Source organism: Caretta caretta, chromosome 5 (assembly GCF_965140235.1).
Source record: "Caretta caretta isolate rCarCar2 chromosome 5, rCarCar1.hap1, whole genome shotgun sequence".
NCBI classification, from domain to species: Eukaryota; Metazoa; Chordata; order Testudines; family Cheloniidae; genus Caretta; species Caretta caretta.
In genome coordinates this window covers 127812035-127830718 of record NC_134210.1, presented here as the reverse complement: position 1 = coordinate 127830718, position 18684 = coordinate 127812035, and the positions used below count along the sequence as shown (strand labels likewise).

At 44.0% G+C, this 18684-nt stretch overlaps 1 protein-coding gene across 4 annotated transcripts in view; it reads right to left on the bottom strand.

The window, feature by feature from the left end:
• Nucleotides 1–18684, bottom strand: part of RNF38 (ring finger protein 38) — a 194215-nt gene that overhangs the window by 4397 nt on the left and 171134 nt on the right. For all 4 annotated transcript variants that reach the window (XM_048849985.2, XM_048849987.2, XM_048849986.2 and 1 more), the window contains 4 exons: nucleotides 18209–18315; nucleotides 16149–16233; nucleotides 11936–12057; nucleotides 10656–10755 (listed from right to left, as the gene is read on the bottom strand). In XM_048849985.2, the coding sequence (XP_048705942.2) occupies nucleotides 10656–10755; nucleotides 11936–12057; nucleotides 16149–16233; nucleotides 18209–18315 (414 nt within the window). The remainder of the gene's footprint in view (nucleotides 1–10655; nucleotides 10756–11935; nucleotides 12058–16148; nucleotides 16234–18208; nucleotides 18316–18684) is intronic.

The following is an 18684-nucleotide window of genomic DNA, read 5'->3' as shown; positions in this document are numbered from 1 at the left end:
TCTAAATTTAACAACTGGCCAAAAATGGCACCTTAGGCGTTGGAGCACCCACGGGGAAAATTTGGTGGGTGCAGAGCACCCACCGGCAGCTCCCCTCCCCACCCCGCCCCCAGCTCACCTCCTCTCCGCCTCCTCCCCGAACCCGCCGCCCCGCTCTGCTCCCCTCCACCCCTGGCTTCCCGCGAATCAGCTGTTCGCACAGGAAGCCTGGGAGGGCTGAGAAGCAGGCAGCGGCTTTGTGCTCAGGCCCGGGGAGGTGAGCTGGGGCGGCGGTGGGGGGGGGGGGGGCGGCGCGCGAGGAGGGCCACCCGTACAGCAGCAGGTAACCCAGGGGGGTGGAGGGGGCAGGAAAACCGCTCCCCGCCCCAGCTCACCTCCGCTCTGCCTCCCTGGGCCTGAGCACGTAGCCGCCGCTTGCTTCTCAGCTCTCCCGGGCTTCCCACGCGAACAGCTGGTTCGTGGGAAGCTGGGGGGGGGTGTGGTGGGGGGGGGGGGCGGCGCGGAGAAGCAGAGCGGGGCGGTGCATTCAGAGGAGGCAGCGGAGCGGAGGTGAGGTGAGCTAGGGCCGGGCAGGGAGCTGCCAGTGTGGGTGCTCCAGCCTTGGAGCACCCATGGAGTCAGCGCCTAAGCACCACTTTTGATGTGATCAGTGGGGGGAGCGCCTGCTCCCCCCCTAGCTACGCTATCCCACCCTTAGGAGCCAGAGGGACCTGCTGGATGCTTCCTGGGAGCCACCCCAGGTAAGCACTGCCGGGACTCCCCACCTTGCCCCCCAGCAGGTCCCTCTGGCTCTCAGGGGCGGGGTGGGCACCCACGACAGTGGCCCACAAGACCCTCCTGCCCGGTTCTGGGGGCAGTCAGGGGACAGGGAGGGAGGTGGATGGGGCAGGGGTCTCGGGGGCGGGCCACAACCCCCTCGTGGGGTGAGGCAGGAACCGGTTATTAAGATTTTAGCAGCTCATCACTGATCAGACTCCCATCCTGATACTGCTAAAAAAATTTTAACAATGAAGGGATAAACACTTTCAGGCTGTCTTTACAAAGAGGCAAGCCAATATTTCAAAAATACTCTGCAGATCACATTTGCAATTAAAATCTTCCCTAAAAAGGGATATAAGACTCCCAGACTCTCTCCTCCAATTTGATATTTGCAATTTGAACTACAGTATTTAGACAGGTGCACTAAGGTTTTAATCAAAGCAGCAGCCTTGATGATTAGTGAACTGTTGGACTTTCAATAATGTCTATACAGTGATCAAGTTTTGAGTATTTTCACAATTAGTAGAAAAATGTTCCAGTTTCTTAGTGCAACCAAAAATGAATATATATATTTTTTCTCTCCATCACATTTGTAAGTAACCATTATTGTCCTACACCTTCTTGCATCAGAGTGTCATTGACATTTTAGGGGGAAATGAGGAACGGTGCTGCAAACTGAAGACACAAAACCCAAGTGCACTTCTTCCTGTATCATTATGGTTTCATAACCATTTGAGGGAATTCAGTCACCTTACCTTTGGCTATGTGTACACTGCAGAGCCTATGTCAGCCCAGTCCCTTAGCATAGATGCCGCCTATACCAACAGAGGAGTTTTTCCTGTCAATGTGGGAACACCACCTCCCCTTTTACATTTTGTGCTGGCATCTTTCTCTATATTGAGGGCCTTGCTGGCATCACTGTCACTGGAGAGGTGGTTTTTTCACAACCTTGACTGACACAGCTATGTCAATAGAGGTTTTAAGCTTAGCAGAGCAAGTATCTGTTCTGCACTCTTCTATTCTCGATATAATGCAACTAATCCATCTAATTTAGAATAAAACGGTCATCTTTTCCTAGATTATATTGTTTGAGAGCTGAACAACAGATATACTCATCAAGATTATATTTCAGTGTTAGCTATTTGTAGTATTATATAGGACATCTAGTGGTAGTATCAATACACTGTAGTTTACTGAAAGCAAATTATAGAAAACTAATCCACAAAACCAGACTAAATAAACAATAACTAACATCTTAATATCAAATTAAGTCAAATTACTCATGTTCCTGTAATGCTATATTAACAGCTCTACAAATTTTAACAGTAGAGCATTTTCCCATGTTTTAGGATTCTCTACCATAATGAATCAGTTAAATGCATATATTTCATGGAATTTAGTCCCCTTTCTCCTTATTTGAACATCACTCTCAATGGTTTAAGTAGGAACTGGATGTGCATACTGAAGTGCAGGTCATGAATGGAAACTTCACTTAATGTGCAGTTACTTGAGGCAAATTAATTTTCTCAAACATAAGCATGCACATACCATTAAATGATGTACTGTAACCTTCCTCAAAATTATTCTAAAGAAACTTTCTAATGAGATCTTCGAAATACTGTTTAATTAAAACTGAGTAGTTCTACCTAAGGGCTTTTTGTGAAAGCCTTGTAACAAAAACAGAAGTTTTGATAATGTCACCAGAAGCAAGATGGATTACAATTATTTACTTATGGTTTGGGATTTTAAAAATATAACACACAGTATTGCCAAACCCAAGTGTTCAACAATCAGGAATCAGGCCTAAAAAAATACTATGAGTGGCTTAATCAGGGGATTTGGAAAAAATAATGTGGGTTCTTTTTCATTGTCTTCTGATTTCTGAGTCACCCAGGTGCACTCAGGTTGGGCTTTTCAATCCCAAACAGCCTCCACGCAAAACGCGGGCGACCTCATGCCGCCTTGCTTGTTGATGTAGTAAACTGTGATGGTGGTGTTGTCCAACATGGTGAAAACGTGACTGGAATAGATGGATGAGAGGAATGCTGCCAGAAGTTCCAGGATGTTGATGTGGATCCGAAATTCCTGACCAGTCCAGGTTCCCTGAATCAATGTGCTCACTCATGTGGGCGCCCTATCCGACAAGCAACACATCCATGATGATTGTTGTTCATGGGGAGGGCAAAAAGAATGGCATCCCAGTGTAGACCCGGCCTGAGTCCATCCACCACTGGAGGGAAGAGATATCGTTGGGAACCCACAGCAGAAAGTCCATGGTATGGCACGTGGGGGAACAGACTCTCTGAAACCACAGTTGTAGACAGCCGAAGCAGAGATGGGCCAAGGCAGTCACATACGTGCAAGCCACCAGGTGGCCAAGAACAGAAAGGCAAGTCCTGGCCAGAACAGAAAGACTGGAGAGCACCATGGAAATTGCTCTTGTAGGGTTTGGAACCTGTCCTCTGGCAGGTAGGCATGTGCCGAGATCGCGCTGATGTGGGCCCAACTAATTCTAGGAATTGTGTGGAATCCCAAGTTGATTTATCGACATGTACACTAATCCCCAGGGAGGAGAGGAGTGTGAGCAGCATGGAGGTCAAGGCTCAAGCTTCTCCTTTTTGATCTCACTGCCAGCAGCCAATTGTCAAGATAAGGGAATGTAAGGACCCCTTCGCACCAGAAGTGGGCCGCCACTACCGAGAAAACCTTGGTGAAAACTTGTGGAGCAGTGGTGAGTCCAAACGGTAGATGTATTGGAAGCGACCAAGGCAGTCTGTGAATTCAGGAAACAACTGTGGGCAAGATGGATATCCATGTGAAAGCATTTTGCATATCAAGAGCCATACACCACATGCCTCCTTCTTAGGAAGGCATGCTGGTTGCTAGGGTGACCATACGAAACTTTGGCTTGCATATGGAATGGTTGAGATGGTCGAGGTCTAAGATCAGCCTTCACCCACACTTCTTCTTGGGGACCAGGAAATAGGTGGAATAGAACCCACTGCCCTGATACACTGCAGGTTCTATCGCTCCTCTCTGCAATAGGGAGTCCACTTCCTGGGCAAGGATACTGTTGTGAAAATGGTTCCTGAGGCAGGGCCGGGGCAGAGGATGTGGGTGAGGTTGTGTTGCGAACTCAACTGTATAGCCATGCTGAAGGACATCCAGGACCCACTTGTCTGTTACAACACACCAAGCTGGTAAAAAGAGTGCTAGATGCCCCCAGAAGGGGGTGAGTCGGGTGCACAATGTGAGACAGGGTAGTTGATGGCTCTCTGGTTGCACACCGAAATAATTCTTCTGCAAAGATTAACTCTGAGACGCTGAAGGTTGTGAAGATGAACCAGGATGACAGCTCATTGGGTCTTCTGCCATTTGCAAGGAGACTCGTAAGTCTGCTGGAGGAAGAACTGGGGAGCTCTACATTGCTGCGTCAGAGGTAGGCTGTAAAATTTGCATTTGAGTGCTTGTGTGTAGATACTTAGTGATTGCAGAGTGGCCCTGGCGTCTTTGAGGGAGTCAATCAGTGTTCTGATTGAAGAGATGAGACTCAACGAAAGAGAGATCCTTTATGGTGGTCTAGACTTCCCTTGGGAAACTGGACAAACGTAGCCACGACTCCCTGTGCATGACGATCCCTGTAGCCATTGTGCACGAAGAAAGTATCCACCACATCCACTGCAGCCGGGAGTGTTGTTCTCACAACCAATTTCCCCTCCTGTAGGACAGCCTGGAAGTGAGCTTGATCCTGCCGGGGCAGTTTGTCTGTGAAATCCGCCAGCTTGCTGTAGGTAAGGAAGCAGTACTTGATGAACAGAGCCAAGTAATTGGAAATGCGGAATTGTATGCTAACAGAGGAGAAGAACTTACAACCTAGAAGGTCCAGTCGCTTGCCTTTCTTGTCTGCCGGGGCGGAGCATGCGTGTTGCTGCTGAGCCTGTTCCACTGCTGCCTGAATAACAGAGGGAATTGGCTGAGGAGCAAGAGAAGAGAAAATTAGACCCCTTCAGAGGCACATAGTATCGCTTTTCCGCCCGTTGAGAATGGGTTTGCAGCTAGCTGGAGTGTGCCATACAGTCCGTTCTGGTTGAAGAATGGCATCACTGATCGGTAGAGCCACTCTGGCCAGTACTGAGGCGTGTACCATGTCAAGAAGCTGGTGATGCTTGTCTTGTACTTCCTCCAGTGGGATGTGAAAGGGAATCCCCACCCCATGCAGCAGTTCTTGAAATTGGCGGTTGTCAACCAGGGACAAAGAGGGAGTCGAAGACACCATGGCATCAGGGGATGACGAGGGCAATCACTCCAGTTCCGACAGTACCGTTGGAGTTGGACTAAGTGGTGCATCCTCCAATAGTTGTTCTGAACACCTGCTCGATGACTATCAAAGGGGCGAGATTGGAGACTCCTCACAAGCAGAGTGGGAAGATTCCAATGGCAGATACTGCGGCCTTCAACCCCAGTATGGCCAACAGGTGGATCCAGTGGTTGTTGTGTACAGTCCCTAGGAGTGGGATACCAGTGATGCCAGGGCTGGGCAAAGGGAGGGTATTGCCGTTGAGTCAGCGGGACCTTAGGGAAGGCATACAGATGATAGAGGAGGGGCGGACCCTGCTTTCTGTCCGAGTTCTCTGATGCAGAGAAGTCAGAGCCCGGTTCAAATGACGGTGCTGTTGGAACTGCAGGAGCTGTTGAGGAGCAGGCGGGAACATGGCCTGAAAGAGGCAAGTCTAATGTGAGGAAGCATACTCTCCTAGGAGGGAATGGCACTTGAAGGTGTGGAGACCTCACCTCTGCCAAAGCAAGAGTTCATGAGACTCGGGGGCAGACTCGAGTCTCCCCAGTGTCAGTGACACGCTCTCTGCAGTCGGAACCAGAGCCAGAATGGGAGTTGAAAAGGAGAACCGCCTAGGAACCGAAGGCTCCCTTGACTTTGGCAGTGCTGACCTGGAAGGAGTTTGCAGTTCGGTGGGCAGATCAGATGTTCTGTGCGGCTTCTTACTGTGCTTCTGAGCCTTAGAACATGCCAGCTCTGCATGGCTGGAACTTGGGCCTGGAGAAAGGCTTACTGCCATGCTTATGCGCATGCTTCCTTGCCTCACAACTAGGCCCCAGCACAGGGTCCATAGCACTGGTACCAGCGGAACCAGAATAGTGCTCTGCGGCAGGAGACGCACTCCTAGATTGCTCAGGCCGGTGTATGGAGGGGGAGGAGAGAGTTGGTGTTCCCCGGCCTAGATCTGACTGCAGCCTGATGACAACCTCCGTGAGTGCTTCTTGAGGCGGAGAGCCCAGCCTTCCTGGGTATGGCTTGGGAAGGAGAAGCAGATACTGCACCTGTATGCAACCGGGGCTTCTCCCAAGCTGTAAAGGCAGCACTGGTGCTGGTCACTGGTGGAAAGTGAGATAGGGCAGGAGGTGCAGATCTTGAACCTCGACATCTTTGGCATAAACCAGTATCCAGGCATGGGGGCTGAGGGGGGGCGACCGGTAAAACAGAGTTCCAAAGTCCTTAAAATCCTAAAAACTACTACTAACAACACTAAAATTATTACAAAAAAGTAACATACTAACTATACACAATATAAAACTATTTTTTTAATCAAGTGCGTCACAAGAGGCAAGAGAACAGTAGAAACTCCAACTCAAACCATGTGGTGGTGAGAAAAACTGAGGGGTGCCATCGGTCCGCTCCGCCCTTTATCACCTTGGACGAAACCATGAGGCGGAGCAAGGGTGCATGTGCGGACCAACGGACACTACTACTTTCAAAATCTCTGGCTCCAAGTGCATGCGTATAACCCTCAGTGGAACAAAATAGGGATCATCACTCGAAGAACACAGTGAAACTGATAACATACAAAGAAAGCTGTCAAATGCACACAGAATATAAAATGGACAAAAGGAAAATATTTATTTTTTGATCTCTTCCAGTTATAACCACCTGGGGGCTTCTCTACCCTAGAAAAGTTTGCTGCTTTAATTATATTGGAACAGTTAAAGCGACAACATCCCTCCACCCTGTGTTGAGGGAATTATACTGACATAGAAGTGCTTATACCACTGGTATAGCTTATTCCAGTTTGGGAAGTGACAAACTATAATGGTATAAGACATCTTTATACCAGTATAATTGCATCCATATTCAGGCCTATACCAGTAGAATGACTGGTTTAAATAATAATAATAATAATTAAAAAAAAAAAATCACAGTCCTAACCAACACTGACTAGTAACATTTTTCTAATGTAGAAAACCTTGAGATGTTACCAGTAACAAAAATAGGTACAAAAGTTTCTATTGAAGTGATTTTTAAGTTGTTTAAGGGACACCATCATCAAATCCCCTTATCTATAGTTATGGCCCTACCAAATTCACAGTCCACCTTGGTCAATTTTTGGTCATAGGATTTTTAAAATTGTAAATTTCATGATTTCAGCTATTTAAATCTGAAATTTCACAGTGTTGTAAATGTAGGGATCCTGACCCAAAAAGAAGTTGTGGGAGGAGTCGGGGTCAAACGGTTATTGTATGGGGAGGCTGCAGGACTGCTACCCGTACTTCTGCACTACCACTGGTGGGCAGCTGGAGAGTGGTGGCTGCTGCCCGGGCATGTCACCCTTACTTCTGCGCTGCTGCTGGCGACGGCTCTGCCTTCAGAGCTGGGCTCCCAGCCAGCAGCCGCCGCTCTCCAGCCACCCAGCTCCGAAAGCATCTCCACCACCAGCAGCAGCGCAGAAGAAAGAGTTGCAGTACCACAACTCTCCCTACAATAACCTTTTGACCCCCCCGCCCTCCGTGACTCCCTTTTGCATCAGGACCCCCAATTTGGGAAATGCTTGTCTCCTCATGAAATCTGTATAGTATAGGGTAAAAGCACACAAAAGACCAGATTTCACAGGGGGAGACCAGATTTCACTGTCTGACGCATTTTTCACGGCTGTGAATTTGGTGGGGCCCTATCTACAGTAAACAAATCACCTTACATCATTGCTACTGGAAACATTTCCAAAATCTGATTTTTCACTATACAGTTTTCTTAGGGCTTTGTCTTCACTAGACTTTTGAATTGCCATCTAACCTGAAGTACTTAACACATTTGCAAAGGCTGGTGTGGACACCTCCCACACATGTGGCCTAGGCTACAAATGCATGGAGACTGGTAAGAGTGGAATGGAATGTATGGTGAGTGTCCTCACAAACATGTTAAGTATCTCCAGTTAATTGTCAATCACTGAGGCCTTGTCTACACTTGCAAGTTAGAGCACATTAAATCAGCCCTGGGCACCCTAACTCCTGAGGAGTCCACACTGGCAAGGCACTTAGAGCGCCTGGACTCTGCGGCTGAAGTGCCCCTGGTAATCCACCTCCACAAGAAGCATAGAGCTTTCTGCATCCTGGTTGAAGCGCTGGGGTGTCAGTGTGGACGACGTGTTGCATTACTGTGCTGTGACTGGCCTCCAGAAACATCCCATAATCCCTTGAAGACAGGTGGCCACTCTCATCATTGTTTTGAACTTGCCTACAGGCATGCAGATATCTCCTTTCAAAGCGCCATTTCTGACAGCTGGCATGCTTATCTGCTCCAGGATACAAAGCAAACCATTACTGTGGAAAGCTCCTGATGCAGAGGCAGGCGTGTGTGCGTGAGAGAGAGAGAGAGAGGGGTGAGGTCTGATGTCAGGGTTTTCCCCTTCCCCCTGCCACTGTCTGAACTTGCGAGACAGCAAGCTGAGACACACTGCCCCCAAAACACACAGTCTCTCCCCCCACATACACACAACATACTCCCTGTCACACTCCATCTCCCATTTGAAAAAGCAGCTGGCAATCTAGTAGGATGCCCTGGAACAATGGGATTGGTAAACCTGCATCATGTGATGCTGTGCCTGCCCCATTAGGCATTGCAAACCCCTTCCATAGCACACTGCAGCCATTTGCACACTGGGATAGTTACCAAAATACACTGCTCTCTGTGGCGTTGCAAGAGCTGCTAATGTGGCCATGCCACTGCGCTCAGAGCTGATAGCGTGAACACACGGCAGCGTTTTCCCTGCTGCTGTCTCTCAGGGCTGATATGTGCGAGCCCTCAGAACCTCGCTGCCTAATTTGGAACAGATGGTGGCCAGACAGCTACTTTAAGTTTTCGGCGACTTATTGAAACCATCAGGCTGCAACTCTAGTGAGGGCTTTTGTTTGCTGCTTTTTTTTCCCCCCAACAGAAAGTGAGAATTGAAAGGGCAGCTGTGCTGAGGGGGAGAAGTGAGAGGGCAGTTAAAAGTTGTTTTCCCCTCATCTGCCTCTCCTTTCCAGCTCTTCCCACTGCCTGCCTCTCCTTTCCTTTGATCCATCCATCACCTCCGTTCTACATCCTGGCAGTGGTGCAGTATTTCCATCTGCAAGTGTAGACGTAGCCTGAGTAAAAACATCTGAAAACAATCCTTATTCTTTGCATTTTTCTCAGTGTGCTACTAAAAACATTAGTCATTTATACTTCAGTTTCTAGTTCTCAGACACTATCATAATGCTGCAATGTTTGGGTTTAGAATATTGCAGAACATCTACTGCATGCAAATGGTTTCCATTGGAAATTTAAATAAATGTATGGAAACATTTTTACTGGTCTTAGGTTTTGTAAAACTTTAGACTACCTGAAGTTAAGTTTGGCCCTAAATTTAATTTAGGGCACCTGTTCCACAATCTCAGAGCATGAGTATTTGATCTAGTAGCATGCCTCTAAATCCCAGTCTCTCTTATTCATGCACATTTGTTTAGCATTGAACTCATTACCCAAGAGAAGGTAGATTCATCAACTAGACTACTACTGACTACCACACTAAAGCTTTCTGCAGTAAGCATGATAAAGCAGCTATTTTCTTGACCCTCAGAAGCCTACCAATGTAGTACTCTCTCTATGTTCAGCTGTGTATGATCTAAGAATGCACCTGTCAGCAAAGCAACAAGACTGCTTAGACTCTTGCACCATGTTTTTAAAGAAAATGCATCTTAAAACAGATACAATATAAGACAGTGGCTGTATTATTCTCTAATGATTATTTCATATTTATTTCTCTCTCTCTCATTGGGTTGCTGTAACCAGAGATATATAATGGAAAAGATTAAAATAGAGAATAAACGAATCCATATAGAACAAAATACTAAAAATATGTGAGACATGATGGGAAACCATACCTTGCTGGCAGTAGGTCTGGATAATGCAGCTTGCAGAGATCTGTCTCTGTATATCATCTTCTACCTAACTAATTGTACCCCGCACTTTGCACCTTCTGTATGGTGTTGTCCTGCTTTTAGATTCTTCATATTTTTTAAAATAACTTGTTTTGGAAGATATATATCTTATCTCATGTGTAAAGCCTTAATTTGGTGAGAAATTTGACCAGTTATGCATTTTTCTCCCTGCCCCCAGACTTTACGTTTATAGAAAGAGCTAGAAAGATTTTTGGTACTTTCACTTTCAGTTAATATCAATTCTGCTTAAGTAAGAGTCAGAAGCAGTATTCGGACTACTCACAAATCCCATACTCTACTTTAAACTTTCCTACTTTATCATAAAATTATATAAATACAGGCATGGTTACGTGCAACTGAAAATGAACTAAATTTGTTGGTCAAGATAATTCTCTTCATGTCAGTTTTTTAATGACACTAGTTTTGATACAGAGTTCACATAATCTCCCTTCATCAACTATTAGAAAATAAAGCTATTGCAAAAGGAGGCAGCCCTTTCAGTCTGTTGGCTTTTGTAGCCTAAATATCAGAAAGGAAAAATAAGAGATGACACAAGAGATGAAATGCAACTGCAAATAAGTACAACTACAAACTAGGCCATTATAAATTCTCACTGAAACAGATTTTTTTTTTTTTTTTTTTTTTACCTTAAGCCATTTATCGACACACTTGGCATGGAACTCGTGGTTACAAGGTAAGACTCTAAGTAGCTGCCTTGACTCAAAATCACACATGCATACTACGCACCTAAAAAAAAGATTGCAGAGTTTGAAGTTATTTGTCATTCGAACAACAAACTGGCATTCTATAGACAGACAGCTTATAGGTTGTGCTTGCAGTGGGGTTTTTAGTAGGAGCAGCTGCACTGATGGAGCGGCATGGGAACAAACCTCTAGTGTAGACTGGCTGTGCCAGTGTAAACAAAGCTGATCCAATGCTGTGTACCTTTGGCTTCAAACCTCAGCACAGGGAAGGGCTAATGCTCCCACCACACAGGATCTTCACCACTCCAATCAATAACACCAGCAACATTTTGTTACAGTGATTCATAAGAATACTGAAGTTTGCAATGGGCTGCTGAAGATTAGTCAGTGCAAATCCCTTAAGTACTTTTCATTCAGTTTTAATATTAGGATAGGTTTTTGTTTTTTTTAAAATATTAATATATATAAAAAGGCTAATTATGAGTTGCCACTTTTTTTCCCCCCTCTTAAAAAAGTGTGAACTTTGGATCAGATTATTTCTTTTTAGAAATTCTCCCTTTAATTTATATTTCTGTTCAGTCTTTTTTTTTTTTTTTTTTTTAAAAAAACAGATCATGGTTGAAACATCGTCAACTTAAAGCAAAAAACAATCACATTTCCACCTGAAAATCTATTCCTTACTTCTCATTACAAGTAATACCCAAGACTGTTATAACTAGAAGACTGAAAAAAGGGCATTTTTTTTTCCTTCCAGTTTGTTTACTTTATATATCTGACAGCACTTTGTGTATAGTCACTTTCACTGCCTCCCATGTATAATCATTTTCTCCTTTTGTGTGGTCTTCCAAATAGAACAGATAAACAGATTAATAGGAAAATGTGTAAACCACAAAAACTGGCAAGGGCATTCAGAGGTAGGGACAGTGCCTGAAACTATTTTTGATATAGGGTAAATTTCAAGTTGACAATGTCCCTTTAATGTAGCAAGCAACTTTTAAAAACTGTTCCAAGTTTACCTACTCATCATTTTAAACCTTAAAACATCCCAAATTCCAAAGTCAGGGTAATTATTATCTGGGCTGGAAAATTTAAAAAGGCACATACCATTTGATGTGCATTTTGAGCACTTGTGTTACAATACTGGCTACCATGGACTCCAACCTAGAAGGATCAAAATAACCGATAATGCATTTTAAATTGAGAGGCCAAAGCAATGCACTTACAAAGTCTGTTCTGACTGGTGGTTGTTTGGATTGAACCGGTAAGATGGAAGCTGTTCAATGTCTGCTTTCGTCAGTCCTCGTGGTTTGGCTTCTCCCAATCGTTCTGCCAAATTCAGCAGCGCCTGCAGAAAGAGGAGTTTGTGCTTTTTACACTCATTGTTCAAAGGAGCTCCAGCTCCCCTGCAACTGCAATTTATTTTTTTTGACATAAAATGTTGTCATTATCCCACCATACAGTTTCATCCAAAGTTCTAGCAAGAGGGATTGAGAATCTTTATCTCCCCTTCCCTTATATTACAGGCTCTTGGAAAACATTCCTTTCAGAGTTTGCTCCCAGGTAAGTACTTTTTGAACTGTATAAGAAAGCTCTGTTTGGGTTATCTAAATCTTCACGACCCAGTTCTTAATCCATCCTGCATCTGCGCTCACAGAATGATAAATATTTTGTTTTAGACAGAAAAAAAACTGAAATAATAGTATGAATAATCAGAGGAAACAGTTGCCCAACCTGACTGCATATTGCTACCTGGTTGACCTATAGTTTTAAGGGACAACACCTCTGGCTCCCACTTCTTGCCTAGCTGCGTTCAGGTCTGGAGATTATGTGCTGAGCTTCCAAGGAATGATGAAGTCACACTGAACTGGGCAGACTCTTTCAGTAAAGATTTTAAAGAATCCTTATTGAGGTTACAGGGACAAACCATCCCGATGTGTGGAAAGAATAGTAAATATGGCAGGCGACCAGCTTGGCTTAACAGTGAAATCCTTGCTGATCTTAAGCACAAAAAAGAAGCTTACAAGAAGTGGAAGATTGGACAAATGACCAGGGATGAGTATAAAAATATTGCTCGGGCATGCAGGAGTGAAATCAGGAAGGCCAAATCACACCTGGAGTTGCAGCTAGCAGGAGATGTTAAGAGTAACAAGAAGGGTTTCTTCAGGTATGTTAGCAACAAGAAGAAAGTCAAGGAAAGTGTGGGCCCCTTACTGAATGAGGGAGGCAACCTAGTGACAGAGGATGTGGAAAAAGCGAATGTACTCAATACTTTTTTTGCCTCTGTCTTCACAAACAAGGTCAGCTCCCAGACTACTGCACTGGGCAGCACAGCACGGAGAGGAGGTGACCAGCCCTCTGTGGAGAAAGAAGTGGTTTGGGACTATTTAGAAAAGCTGGACGTGCACAAGTCCATGGGGCCGGATGCGTTGCATCCAAGAGTGCCAAAGGAGTTGGCGGATGTGATTGCAGTGCCATTGGCCATTATCTTTGAAAACTCATGGAGATCGGGGGAGGTATCAGATGACTGGAAAAAGGCTAATGTAGTACCCATCTTTAAAAAAGGGAAGGAGGATGATCCTGGGAACTACAGGCCAGTCAGCCTCACCTCAGTTCCTGGAAAAATCATGGAGCAGGTCCTCAAGGAATCAATTCTGAAGCACTTAGAGGAGAGGAAAGTGATCAGGAACAGTCAGCATGGATTCACCAAGGGCAAGTCATGCCTGACTAATCTAACTGCCTTCTATGACGAGATAACTGGTTCTGTGGATGAGGGGAAAGCGGTGGACGTGTTCTTCCTTGACTTTCGCAAAGCTTTTGACACGGTCTCCCACAGTATTCTTGCCAGCAAGTTAAAGAAGTGTAAGGTGGATAGAAAGCTGGCTAGATTGTCGGGCTCAACGGGTAGTGATCAATGGCTCCATGTCTAGTTGGCAGCTGGTGTCAAGTGGAGTGCCCCAGGGGTCAGTCCTGGGGCCGGTTTTGTTCAATATCTTCATAAATGATCTGGAGGATGGTGTGGATTGCACCCTCAGCAAGTTTGCAGATGACGCTAAACTGGGAGGAGAGGTAGATAGGCTGGAGGGTAGGGATAGGATACAGAGGGACCTAGACAAATTAGAGGATTGGGCCAAAAGAAATCTGATGAGCTTCAACAAGGAGAAGTACAGAGTCCTGCACTTAGGAAGGAAGAATCCAATGCACCACTACAGACTAGGGACCGAATGGCTCGGCAGCAGTTCTGCAGAAAAGGACCTAGGGGTTACAGTGGACGAGAAGCTGGATATGAGTCAACAGTGTGCCCTTGTTGCCAAGAAGGCCGATGGCATTTTGGGATGTGTAAGTAGGGGCACTGCCAGCAGATCGAGGGACGCGATCGTTCCCCTCTATTCGACACTGGTGAGGCCTCATCTGGAGTACTGTGTCCAGTTTTGGGCCCCACACTACAAGAAGGATGTGGAAAAATTGGAAAGAGTCCAGCGGAGGGCAACAAAAATGATCAGGGGACTGGAACACATGACTTATGAGGAGAAGCTGAGGGAACTGGGGTTATGTTTAGTATATGGAAGAGAAGAATGAGGGGGGATTTGATAGCTGCTTTCAACTACCTGAAAGGGGGTTCCAAAGAGGATGGATCTAGACTGTTCTCAGTGGTAGCAGATGACAGAACAAGGAGTAATGGTCTCAAGTTGCAGTGGGGGAGATTTAGGTTGGATATTAGGAAAAACTTTTTCACTAGGAGGGTGGTGAAACACTGGAATGCATTACCTAGGGAGGTGGTGGAATCTCCTTCCTTAGAAGTTTTTAAGGTCAGGCTTGACAAAGCCCTGGCTGGGATGATTTAATTGGGGATTGGTCCTGCTTTGAGCAGGGGGTTGGACTAGATGAACTCCTGAGGTCCCTTCCAACCCTGATATTCTATGATTCTATGAATATTTTTATTCATGTATAGCCTTTGCTATGGAGCACAATATCAGAACACTTCACTTCTCTCATGTAAATGATTTATCTTCAATACCCTTGGGAGGAGAGGAAGCAGCAAACTGAGCTTCACAAACAGGGTAACTGAGGCACAGAGAAATTAGGTGAATTGTTCACAAAGGGAGTATGTGGCAGAAGTGAAAGCTGAATCTGGATCTCCTGAGTCCAGCCTACTGTCTTAACCACAAGATCATCCAATCTCTTAACTTGCACGGCAACAGCTCCAGTGGAGCTCGCACATATCAAGCTGGAAATACTGCACCACTGCAGCACGCAGAACAGAAGTGATGGATCAAGGGAAAGGAGAGGCAGGCAGTGGGAAGAGCTGGAAAGGAGAGGCAGATGAGGGGAAAACAACTTTTAACTGCCCTCTCACTTCTCCCCCTCAGCACAGCTGCCCTTTCAACTCTCACCTTCTGTTGGGGGGGGAGGGGGGAAAAGCAGCAAACAAAAGCCTTCACTAGAGTTGCAGCCTGACGGTTTCAATAAGTCGCCAAAAACTTAAAGTAGCTGTCTGGCCACCATCTGTTACTAATTAGGCAGCGAGGTTCCTGGGGAACAGAAAAAGGGAGAAGTGGGTTTCTAAGCTCAGGGAACTGGGGGAGAGCAGGGAAGAGAAAGGAAAAGCTTAAGACATATCACTGTCCATCTGCTAGCTGGGAGGAACTATAACCCAAGTGCCAGGACTGAGATAGATGAATGGTTTTAAAAAGAACGAAGCTGTACTCTAACAACAATACGCTACTTCAAGTTGTACATTAGGTTATCAGTGCACTTCCTGAACCAACAGGCCATCTAAGCGCACACCCTGTGATGGTTTACTGCTTTATTTTCACATCAATATTTGTATTAGAGAATGCATCAACTGAAATGGTATTTGCATATTTATATACGCTTCCAGTTCACAACTTTTACATCTTATTTCCATATTTCAAAGGTTAGGATTTTTAACCTGTAACTTTCTTGGTATGTGTTTTTTCCATATTTGTTACTTATGACAGTACCCTTAATATTAAGGCAACAAAGTGCATGATGAAATTTTGTAAGCATTATGTTTCACATTTAGCTGAATTCATCTTATAATATTAGCATTAATGTGTAAAGCTAACATCGATTAGCAAGTCATGTAAAATGCACTACATGACATTTACTTCTGTAAAATATTTAAAAATCAATTAAAATGCAAGAAAAAAGTGAAATCTAGAATGAAAAACTGAGCAATTAATGATTAGTAGTCTGGGAGGGTTCTGAAAAGAAATATTAACAAAATAAAAAAGCGTAACATCTTAATTTTTAACATCCAGTACAACAAGCGTAAAGTAGTGTTTCTAGAGTCTATTTTCAGAATAACATTTATTAAAAAGGCCCAAAAAAAAAAAAAAAGATTGGTAGTCAATATAAATTCATCATTTAAGTTAACTACTGTTCCCCAAACATATCTGCACATCATAAACCAACCTCGTAGTTTTCCACCTCTCCATCTTCCACATCCAACTCAAAGCTGAAAGCTGGTCCAACTGCAGGTGGCACTGGAAGCATTGATCTGCAGGAAGATCAATCAGGGATAGGATTTACTATTCAGAAAATTAAACTTTCAGCAAAGTTATGCCCAATGTTCTCCACCTATAAAAAATCTTGTTCACTTATTAAAATGAATATGCTTTAGAAATTAAATGGAAATATTAAATTAATGCATTAAATAAAGGATTAGAATTCAGGCAATTCAACAGTTAAGGTACTCACAGCAAAGTTAACTCCAAGACATGGCACATGAGAGACACAGTAGAATATTTTCAATTGCTATTTATAAGGTTATGTCTCAGATACCTACGAGTCAATGTTCCCATAGAAACCTTACCTCCTAATTAGTATCATTGCACTGATAACTAAAATTCAGAACAGAACGTCTGGCTTCGATCTGTTCAGCTTTTAAAATAGATCAAAAAAAATGACCAAAGACAAGTAACCCCAAACTTGATGTGGCTCTGCAATGCAAAAAGCCTAAGTTCTTTAATACACAAATACATGTAAATAAGCGTGCAAGTTGGTTCATTTGCACATTTTGAGAGTAGATCCCACTGCACATTCACAAATACATGTGTATATTACAGGAATTCAGCCCAGGGAGAAGACAGAGGGGTTTCTGCATCTGGGAAATGAGATCAAGCTTGGGGTGTTCATTTTTCTGTTCTTAATATTTTCTTTTTTTAAATTAAAAACAAGAAATATATATGCCAAAAATTACGAAAAATCATTATAGTTTAAAACTTACAGCAGAGAGTAGGGAAATTCACAAGTTAAGATTTCTAGAGCACTATAAATGTGGTCTCATTGGGCTCAGACAGACTTTGCTAAGTCACCAGGGATGGGGAAGTCAGGAGGGCACAGCATCTGGGGAAGTTCTGACAAGAACGTGTGATCTAAAGCTTTGCAAGTTCATTGGATCATTTATTCAAATGCAATTTAGCAGAGTCTGGAACCGCAGAGTACACATAGTGAAAGAAGCTGGAGGTTTGGGAATCCAACAAAAGACTTGAAACTCGATGAGCTCTTTTTCAATGCTGTCTTTCAGATATAGGGAGGAATACAAATATTCATCTTCTCTTTCCAAGCATTTTATGTTCAGCTCAAAAATAGACGCAGCATCCAAAGAACAAACAAAGCACGTGGAATCTGGCTTTTCATCCACCCGATTCCAGCAGAAAGGAGCCCTACCCAGTTTTGTAGGCCCATCATAATCCCTGAATTTTGTTTCTTCCCCACCCTCTTAAAGAAATGGCTGATTGGATTCAGGACAGAAATTCAGCATCTACAACAGATTAGCAGTTCAGTCAATAAGAAAAAGTAACAGCATGTAATGTTCCATTATTTTTCAGTAAAACTGTTTCAAACTAAGTAAAGCAATTTATCCCTGAATAAAGACTGTTGGATTTGAATTGAGTTTAAACACTTAAGTTTTTATCCCATTGTAAGGGCATTTCAGAACGTAATCTGTACCCGCATAACAAAAAATAAATACAAAAGCCTAGCATACAAGTATATTTTACATACTGTTACAGGTGGACCAACTCTCAACAGCCTTCCACAGGATCAGGAAGAGACCCATGAGTGACTCTGGGACTATGTCCCCGCCCAATTTCACATTTCTACCATTTGCTTGTTGAAGTGCTAGCACTGTTCGCAAGAGGATGCAAACACTTAAAAAAAATATAACAGCAAGTGTTTGACTCTGTTCATCCTTGAAAGTGGCTCAACTGTTTTTGCTTGTGGGCAAAGCCCAAATGTGGGAAATTTGATATGAAAGGTAAACATGTAAGGAACTTAAAAACAACCGAAAAAAGCCCCTTACCATGGGAATGCTAAGGCAAACTAAGGACAGGTATTGCTATGTGCTATGCCTGAAAGGGAACAGTGTTGGGCTGAGGACAGGATAAGGCCTATGTTAAAGGGACCATTTAAAAATGAAAGTACATTAAAAACGTTATTTAACAAGCTACAAAAAGCTGCACAAAACTTACAGCACATATGGTAACAGGCTGGGATGATAAGGGGGTGGTGGTATTGGCTGCTGGGATCGATATCTACTGCGCCCTGTGAGTCTTCGAGGCATAAAGGGTGGATAAGGCTGTGAGGAGGAAGAAAAGCTTCAGTATTTTCTTGCACAGTTTACTAGTATATTTAAATTAACTGAAATTTGGACTATTAGAACTGATTTTTAAAACGCATTACCAAATAAAATTAAAATGTTTATTCAAACACAAACAATTTTGTTAAGACAAGGATTCCTAATTATGCAGCTTCCACCATTCTGTGAGAAATGGCTGAGATATACAACGTACACAGGTAACCCATGCAAAATAGTCTTTAAAATCCTTCTTAGGCCTGGTCTAAAAACCGGGTTAGTACTAGAATAACTATTTTGGTTAGTCTCTAAGGTGCCACAAGGACTCCTTGTTGTTTTTGCTGATACAGACTAACACGGCTACCCCTCTGA